Raw genomic sequence first — 10,041 nt, 5'->3', positions numbered from 1 at the left:
TTTAAGTAGTTCATTTGTTTTCGGAATTAATGTTGGTTTTATGCTATTCTGTTAGTTTTATGCTAATATGTTCTTCATTTTAGGCAGATATCATTGATAGTTTAATATGCTTTCCTTAGTTTAAACTGATAAATGGATATTTGAAATCATAAGTTAGAGAAAAATTTTTAAATATTAGATGGAATGTTGTAAAATAAGAAATCTAATCTTGTTTTAGTTAATCAGTCTAAATTTGTTCATAATAAAATAAAATAATACATTTGCAAATGGTTTTAAAGGATTGCTTATATTTACGGTATATATTGAAATAGATGTGTACATGGAATAGTCATCTTTGATCCTCATATATGTGCTTTCTGTTCAATATCATGGTACAATTCTTGCCCTTTACTTCTTCTATGTCATTGACAGTCTAGATACAGCTCTAATTAAAAATGTATGGGCACTGCCCCTGGGCAAAACCTTTCTGTGTCAGGTTATATAGTTTGGAATAACATACACACTAAGTGGCTTATCTTGTAATATTTGATTTACAGCAATTGTTCAACAAGAATTCTGTTGCTATCTGTTTAATATACTGTATAGTCACACGTAAACCATATAGCATCAACTATTTTTGATTAGCACAAAATTAATGCTGAATATTCACAACATTTATCCTTAAAAAATTAAAAAACAATAACAATATTCTTACTCATACACATACACATTTACATAGTCTGCCAAACGATAAATGTGCAAGTTCTACCGTTTACCTTGCCACTTATACTCAAGATCAGCAACAAACCCAATAATAACTTTATACACAAGTGCCATTTAGGCAGAACTCCGGTTTATATATTTCTTTTAATTTATCTTTATTATCAGAAGGAGTTCTGACTTTTTAACCCATGCAATATAGCTCATTCTTCTGTGTGTAGGGCAACTTTGTTTATTTCCAATTCATCTAAGGCTTCATATGAAGATCTGGCTGCACAATATCTAGCTTCCTGTGACTGGATGTCATGTTGTTTTTCAGTACTACAAGTATGATGTACTTATGCAACTGCTACAGCCAGCTGGCTTTACAAGTAGCCAAAACGTCAATCAAATATCTATTAGCTTAACCACTTTACCACCGGAGGATTCTCCTGCTTTACGTCCAGGCCACTTTTTGCAATTTGGCACTGTGCGACTTTAACTGACAATTGCACGGTCATGCAACACCGTACCCAAACGAAATTGACGTCCTTTTTTTCCCACAAACAGAGCTTTCTTTTAGTGGTATTTTATCACCTTTGCGCTTTTCATTTTTTGCGATATTAATAAAAAAAGAGTGACAATTTTGAAAAAATAACAATATTTTTCTACTTTGACAGTTAAAAAATATCCAATATATTCAATTTTTGTCATATATTTAGGCCAAAATGTATTTAGCTACATGTCTTTGACAAAAAAATTCTCTATGAGCATATTTTTAACCGCTTTAAGACCGGAAAATTTTACCCCATTCCTGACCAGGCCATATTTTGCGATTCGGCACTGCGTTACTTTAACGGACAATTGCGCGGTTGTGCGATGCTGTACCCAAATTAAATGTATGTCCTTTTTCCCCCACAAATAGAGCCTACTTTTGGTGGTATTTGATCACCTGTGCGATTTTTATTTCTTGCGCTATAAGCAAAAAAAAGCGACAATTTTGAAAAAAATAACAATATTTTTCTACTTTGACAGTTAAAAAATATCCAATATATTCAATTTTTGTCATATATTTAGGCCAAAATGTATTTAGCTCCATGTCTTTGACAAAAAATTCTCAATGAGCGTATTTTTAACCGCTTTAAGACCGGAAGATTTTACCCCATTCCTGACCAGGCCATATTTTGCGATTTGGCACTGCATTAATTTACAATTGCGCGGTCGTGCGACGCTGTACCCAAATTAAATTTATGTCCTTTCCCCCCCCCAGAAATAGAGCTTTCTTTTAGTGGTATTTGATCACCTGTGCAATTTTTACTTTTTGCGCTATAAACAAAAAAAGAGCGACAATTTTGAAAAAATAACAATATTTTTCAAATTTTTTTTTTTATAAAATTCCCCCCAAATAAATGTAAAAAAATCTAAATTTTTTTAACATTTTAGGCCAATTTGTTTTCTGCTACATATTTTTGGTAAAAAAAAAAATCGCAAGAAGCGTATTTTGATTGGCTTGCGCAAAAGGTATAATGCGTTTACTAACATACGGGAAATTTATGTCATTTTTATTGTTTTTTTTTTTAACTAGTAATGGTGGCGATCTGCGATTTTTTTTGCGGGACTGCGACATTGCGGCGGACAGATCGGACCCCTAACTGACATTTTTGACACTTTTGGGGGTACCAGTGACATTACTACAGTAATCAGTGCTATACATTTGCACTGTTACTGTAAGAATGACACTGGCAGGGAAGGGGTTAACTTTATTGGTGATCTAGGGGTTAATTGTATGCCTGGTGCTTACTGACGTATGTGGGGGGAGGGGACTGAGTGACACAGACACAGATTGCAGGTTCAGCTATGCTGAATCCTGTAATCTGTGACTGTCTGTAACATAAGAGATCTGCCCGCCTTGTTTACACAAGCGGGCGGATCTCCTCATTTGATCCCCAACGGTGATCCCCGCATCTTCTCTCCTAGCCTGACTCCCGCTGTGTCTGAATACAGCGGGAGCGAGCCCCCGGGGGGCGCGCGCGCCGCCCACAAGGGGAGGAGTCCAGCGACATAGGTCTACGTCGCTGGACGATAACGAGCCACTTTGCCGCAGTACGCTCCATGTGAGCGGTCGGCAAGTTGTTAAATCACATAGACTTCTGGGGCATGCAGTCCTGGTGTTGAGTGTTGCTGCTCCCTGATAACTGCCGGACCACAAGGAGGAATGGGAACAGAGCAATCACAAGACTGCGACTTTATGTTAGGTAAAAAAGTATCTATAAAAACATTTAAGATGAATAAAATGAACATATGTTGAACAGGGCTAGGGTGGGGTGGTAAAGAAAATGGGGTGCTTTGGGCCAGGTGTAATTATTCATTTGTTAACTGGAGTTCTGCTATACTATAAATTCCTAATATGTTATTGTACACACATGTGAATCTCTACAATTTATAAATTAATATATTTGCTTTCAAGTTCTTTTTGCATTCTTAAATGTTGTCTTGACTCCAATACATTTTCATATCTAAAGGGTAACTCTACTTGCGTGGGGAAAAAATTCAGTAAATAAAGAAAAAACAATATAGCGTATACAATTGCCACACAAATCATATTGTGATTGAATGTTAATAAAAATTACCTTTCCTTTTCAAACTGCCGCTGTTGTAATTTTCTGAAAATGCAATGCAATATGGCTACCTGGAGCTGTTCTGTACACAGAATGTGTACTGATCACATCCCAGAAACATAATTTCCCGCTTCTGTGATTGGCTCACCAATTTTCCCAGAAGTCTGCCTAAGATACAAGTCAGATTTCTGGCATCCCCTACAACAAAAATGTCATTTTTGATGAGATACTCCTAATAGGAACATATCTAAAGGGATGCAGGTCCAGCAGCTTTCCTTATTACAGCCCTGCAGCTGTCACAGCTGATAGATAATTATGAAACCACTCCCATTAGAATCACATCAGCACAGAGGCACAGAGGAACAAACAATGATTTCTTCAGAATAACAAAAGGTAGGAATTTGCAACAAAGTTTGTTAAAAATCCTTGTAATGTACATAGATCACCCAGAGGGGTACGTTTTTTTTCTCAACAAAAGTGGAGTTACGCTTTAAATAGCACATTTATTGGGCTTTTATAACTCAAATATTTATATTCTGCAATAATAAATTAAGGTCATACAAAGTGCTGAGGAGAAAAAACAAGCTCTGCAACCCATGGTCCAGGTCTCTTACTGTTGTCTCTCTTTTCTGCCAAACTCAATTATAGTGCAATTAGTCTGAAGAAGGTAGGCCATGTCAATGCTGTACAGTAAGTAATAGTTGGTCTGCTTTTGTACACAAGCTTCTTCACTAAGTCTGTCTTTATGACCAAAGCCTGTAAAGAAAAAGGAAAAATACTGTTACCCAGCAGTACAAAAAAATAGTATCGTGATTTACATGCCATCGTCCCCAATAGTGAAATACCAAAAAAACAAAGACCAAGGGAGGTCCAAAAAAGCGGGACTATATAGGCATGTGTATGGTTGAAAGGATGCAGTCACAACACCACTATGTAAAAAACACATGCAGCTTTATTTTAGTATTTAAAAGGACAAAAATAACATAACACAATGACAAACATATATGTTAAAATACATGGATCCGTGATAGCTATACACTTGTGATGGATACAATATACCACAACAACGGATCTCAATGTATGTGCAGTCTGACGGTCCCCGGTAAGCCAACTGTTACCAAGTACTAGAAGAAAAACTTGATATGATATGTGGCTTATAAATCAGATTGTCATGCAGTGGTGTAAATTTTCAACAGGGCTTACCAAGACGAAAAAAACCCTATTTGTAATTTGTTTGCAATAACATGAACACTCCTCACAGCATTTTAGTAAAGCCCTGTCTAGTGATTTATAAAATGATCTATAAACAATATGGAGATCACCTATTTTAGGGATGCTGAATGAAATTTCATTGAAGTCCGATCAGTAAACTTCCTTCAGCGGAGGTCCAAATCACATATTTAAGCAATCCTTCACACCACAGTCCCCTCCTTTTCTATAGCAATCTCGCTTTTACATCGGTCTCCTCAGTCCCCCTTGCATATCATAATGCCCCCCTTTACATCACAGTCCCCCACATTACATCACAGTTTCCCCTTAAAAGCAGTAATGTCTGTCCACTTCACATCCCCCTCCCCCACAACAGTGTCCTCTGGCCAGTGTCCTGTGGCCACCTTTCTCAGCACCCACCACAGTGGAGTCCTCTGACTCCCCTATCACATCACCCTCCCGCAGCGGTGTCCCCTGGCCCCCATTTTACATAACCCCCCCCCACAGTGGTGTCCTCTGGCCCCCTTTCACATACCCCCCCCCCCTTTGCAATCACCCCCAAATCCACAGTGGTGTCCATTGGCACCCATTCACATTACCCCTCTCACAGTGGTGTCCACTGGTCCCCTTTCACATGATCCCCCCACAGTGGTATCCACTGGCCCACTTTTACATCCCTCCCCACTCCCACAGCAGTGTCCTCTGACCCCCCTGACAGGAGACAGGACAGCTCTGGAGGGCCGCTGATAAGGGAGTACAACCAGCCCTGTTGTACCGGGCCTGGGCTCTATCAGCTGATCAGGGTGGGCCCAGGCAGCTGTAGTGTGCATTTCTTCCAAACAAAACAAAATAGGGCTCAATAAATTACACCCTCACTCCTACGTGCAAAGGGGGTGTATAAATACATTTTTCTGGGCTTCATTAGGTTAGCAGAGGGGCTCAGGAAGTGGGAGCTGAGGAGGGACTATTTTTTAATTTTCGGGCGGAATGCTACCGGAGTTCCTGCTGGTGTTCTCCTTCACTGGTGCTTGGCGGAGTGATCTGTTCAGTGCTTTACCTGCTCCGCCCTCTCAGAACTGATGTGAGGCAGCTGACAGGGAGAGAACGGTGAAAGGAATCCTGGCAGTGGCAAAGGGTAGTGCAGCAGGCACTGGGCAGCACACAGTAAGTTGAGGTATTACACTTACACTTATTACACATTCTAATCTTAGTAGAATCATCCAAATCCTCACAGTGCCTCATCATCTTCAGCAGAAGGATAATCATTCACACAGCACAGCAGGTGCTCTATGGCTCTGTCTTAGTGTGTCACCTGGCTGTTGAGTGCTGAATTTGTTCATTTATGGCTGTACTGTGTGTTACAGATTGTAACACAGCACAGCCATAGCAAAGTCAGCACCTAACAGCCAGGTGACACACTTCGATAGAGCCATAGAGCACCTGCTGTGCTGTGTGAATGATTATCCTTCTGCTATAGGACCTCATGCACACAGGATGTTTTACCCACTTGCCGACCAGCCGCTGCAGTTATATGGTGGCAGGTCAGCAGGTTCCCGCGAATCTCTGTACGGCTGTCCGTGGGAGCGATCCTGTGGGTGCGCGCCCACTCGCCAGCGGAAAAGTCAATCCACGGGGCCACGATTGCCGCCGGGCACCCGCGATCCCTTCACGTGAAGAGAGAACAGCTTCTGCTGTTGTAAACACAGCAGACCATTGTTCTCTCAGTAATCAATGCAGAGCTCCTGTGTTCCTCCTATTTAGAATCACAGGTCTCTGTATTGATTTTACAAGCCCCCCCCCCACAGTTAGAAAACACCCCCTTGGCTCACACTTAACCCTTTTATTGCCCCTGGATTAACCCATTTCCTGCCAGTGTCATTATATAGTAACAGTGCATATTTTTACCACCGAGTACTGTAGTAATGTCACAGGTCCCCCCAAAAGTGTCAGTTAGGGTTTCCGATCTGTCCGCCGCAATGTTGCAGTCCTACTAAAAATCGTAGATTGCTGCCATTACTAGTAAAAAATAAATAAATAAATAAAAATGACATAAATTTTTCCCCTAGTTTGTAGACGCGATAACGTTTGTGTGTAAACCAATCAAAATACGCTTATTGGGATTTTTTTTAACCAAAAATATGTAGCAGAATACAAATTTGCCTAAAATGATGAAAAAATTTGATTTTTACATTTTTTTTGGGAATGTTTTATAGCATAAAGTGAAAAATATATAAATATTTTTTTCAGAATTGTCGCTCTTTTTTTGTTTATAGCGCAAAAAATAAAAATTGCACAGGTGATCAAATACCACCAAAAGAAAGCTCTATTTATGGGAAAAAAAGCACATCCATTTTTTTGGGTACAGCGTTGCACGACAGCGCAATTTTATTTTAAAGTAACGCAGTGCCGAATCGCAAAAAATGACCTGGTCGTTAGGGGGAAAATCTTCGGTTTCAGAAGTGGTTAAAAACGCTCCTCCTCCTGGCAGCAGCCTTTTGCCAGAAAAAAACACCTGACGCTTGTAAAAGTGTCAGCAGCCAGGAGTGTGTGTACTGTATATTTGTAAAGGAAACTGTTAGAATTCATGTGGAAGTGATACGAGCAGCTCTGAAGCACCCGATCACTTCCACAGCTGTTGCACCATATGCCCCCCTGGCTTTTGGGGTGGGGTTGGGTCAAGGGCAGGGTCGGGGGGGCCCTATCGGGTGGGCTGTACTTACCCCAGCTGGCTTTATAAGGCTGCATTTTCCCCTTCGGTTATAGGCTGATACAAAAACAACAGAAAAGCGCTCTAAGTGCAGACAGCTTTAATTAGGATGTATAAAACAACATGCAGCAACTCACAGGAAGCCAGAATGTAGAAAGGCTGTTGTGACAAGAATAATACAAGACTCCTCCAGGTGGTGCCATCCCTCCATATGTAAAGCAGAACCAAAGAAAGCTGCCAGTCACCTATGGCTGTCTGGGTCCCTGACGGAGCTGTGATGCTGGAGTAGGGTGGAATAACTTCAGCAGTGTCACCCGGAAGCAGATGGGCGCACAACGCGTTTCTGAGCAGGGACCCGGACAGCCATAGGAGATAGCCGGCACCTCTTCTCCTGTGACTGACGGCTTTCTTCGGTTCTGACTTATATGTGGAGGGACAGCTTCACCTGAAGGAGTCTTGTATTATTCTTGTCACAACAGCCTTTCTACATTCTGGCTTCCTGTGAGTCGCTGCATGTTGTTTTATACATCCTAATTAAAGCTGTCTGCACTTAGAGCACTTTTCTGTTGTTTTTGTATCTGTTCCACAGTTTTTTCCTCACTTCTGAGAAAAGCAGCTTGGTGCAGCTGGATACCTCACCCATTGGATTTTTATCATTTTTGGACTGTTTATGGACATTACATATTATTTATTCTATTATATTATGTGGATGAACTTCAGCGCTTACATACATGTTTTTTTCCTGTTATAGGCTGATGGTCATTTGTATTCCCACTGCTCTTCCACGCCCCCCGGTGTGCTACAATTTGATCCCTCCAGACTTCTCTCCTCTCCTTGGCCTCTGTGAGTGTCCAGTGGAATTCTGCACTGCTACCCACCTGTTACTTTTCTTCCTCCCCTGTCTCTGTCTGTACTTAGTCTTTTCTGTGTCTACTGCGTGCCCACTGCTCTCTCCCATCCCATTGTGCCTTCTGATTCATCAGGTTCTCTGTTTTCTCTGATTTGCCCCCCCCCCCCCACTACTGTAGCTCTGCACCCACCCACCTGCTGTTTTCCTTGCTGGTCAAATGTCACCCATCACCAACCAGGCTCTCACCCATGCTCTCTGTGTTCTTGATCCCACTCTTATCCCTGCTGCTCTGCCCACTGCTACCTGTCAGCAGGTGCATGTGCACAGCAGGGAGGATTGGGTGTTTAAAGATGGCAAGCCTGCGGGGGGGGGGACGAGGTATCATGTTTAAAGACATGGTCTCCCGTTGAAAGAGACCTTGAACAAACAGTAGTCATTTTGTTTGTGAATAAACAGGAAACACTGTGACTTAGCATTTCCCTGTTCATTAGCTTAGGGGCACACAGTAGACTGGGGAATCTGCATCCCAAAATGTGACAGTATTGTAATATTAAAAAAATATTAAAAAATAAAGAAATAAAACAGAAATCACCCCCTACACACATACTCACACACTCACTCACACAAATGACATGCATATTGCTATGTGGCAAAATTGAGGCATTTATGTCAGTCATTATCCCTGCCCCTTTGTTTACATTGTCAGGGCTTCCCTGTCAGCAAAAAATGGAGCCTGGTTCTGTCACTGTTTATAAATGATGTGTTGTTTCCCCACTTACCAGTGACTGTGGAAGAAGAAAGCTGTCAAATATAGTAGTTGAAGGAAAAAAAAGCTACAACGTATGACTACTGGCACTAAAACTATGAGTTCACCCCTGGTAACAAACATAGGAAAAATATCTACTATGCATCCTTATTATTTGGCCAGTGTTTTTTTTTGTTTGAGCTGCAATACTGGCTAACACCAGCAGATGGTGATATTAGGGAAAGCATCTGCAAAATAACAGAACCATGAAAATTTTGAAATTGTGTAAGGGACAGACACTATATAACACGGGGTTGATTTACCTAACTGGAGAGTAAACATTCTGGTGCAGCTCTGCATAGAAACTAATCAGCCTCTGCCCAGTGGGGCCGTTTTGAAATCATGGGAGATCAGCTGAACTCGCACGATTTCAAGCTGGCATTTCAGTCCGACTTGGGGGGCGATTTCACAGACATCTGTGCAGGTTCCTGCGCAGATGTCAATGGAAATTGCCCCCTGAAGTCACCAAAATGAGTACAGAAATTACTTTTGGGGAGTGTGGCGCCCCAAGGTCGGCGTTGCACTGATTCGGACTCCAATTTGACATGTGATTTGGCATGTCAAATTGGACCAATGTAAATGTGGGCTCCAGGTTTGTTTGTTTTTTTGTCATAGTTTAATTGAACAAGCTGAAATTAACAGCAGATTGACTGCCATGCAGAGCTGCACCAGATTTTGCACTCTCTAGTTTTAGTAAATCAACCTCTATGTGTTACTGGAGGACTTATTTCAAGTTTTAATTCACCTAAAATTAGGTGTGTATAAATGTGAGGAATTTACTATGACCCATATACAAAAATAATTTTGAAGCATTAGCAGAAGTAAAAAGGAATAGGCAGGGTAATCTGATATTTCCCTGGACTCCAAATCTGTTGTTGAACAATGACCCTGTAATTTGGGAATTCGGGATGGCAAAAACAGTTACATTTTTCAATTTCTAAAGTGTTAGAAAACCTGCATTTATAAAAATAGAGCACACTCACCATCACTTATTATATGGCAGTTTCCCATATGTTCCATGTTCTTTTTTGGGATTATGGGGAGGAGGAGGTGGTTGCTTTAATGATAGAAAAAAAAAACATTTTTAATGCAATTAAAATTAATCTCTGTAAATGAAAACAATTGAATGGAACCGGAAAAGGGATTGGACTAACTGAAGATATAAAGAACAGTC

General features: G+C 40.9%; 1 protein-coding gene across 1 annotated transcript in view; it reads right to left on the bottom strand.

Moving 5' to 3' along the window:
- Nucleotides 1-3,791: 3,791 nt before the first annotated feature.
- The window catches only part of BANK1 (B cell scaffold protein with ankyrin repeats 1), a 530,319-nt gene continuing 524,069 nt past the window's right edge, over nt 3,792-10,041 (bottom strand). Inside the window, exons 19-20 of the mRNA XM_082243568.1 lie at nt 9,851-9,924; nt 3,792-4,052 (exon numbers count right to left, since the gene is read on the bottom strand). Of these exons, the coding sequence (XP_082099694.1) occupies nt 9,853-9,924 (72 nt within the window). The 3' untranslated portion in view covers nt 3,792-4,052; nt 9,851-9,852. The remainder of the gene's footprint in view (nt 4,053-9,850; nt 9,925-10,041) is intronic.

Source organism: Pelophylax lessonae (assembly GCF_965119305.1).
Source record: "Pelophylax lessonae genome assembly, chromosome: 1".
Taxonomy (NCBI): domain Eukaryota; kingdom Metazoa; phylum Chordata; class Amphibia; order Anura; family Ranidae; genus Pelophylax; species Pelophylax lessonae.
Note: the sequence above shows the minus strand (reverse complement) of the source record. Positions and strands in the feature narration are given on the sequence as shown.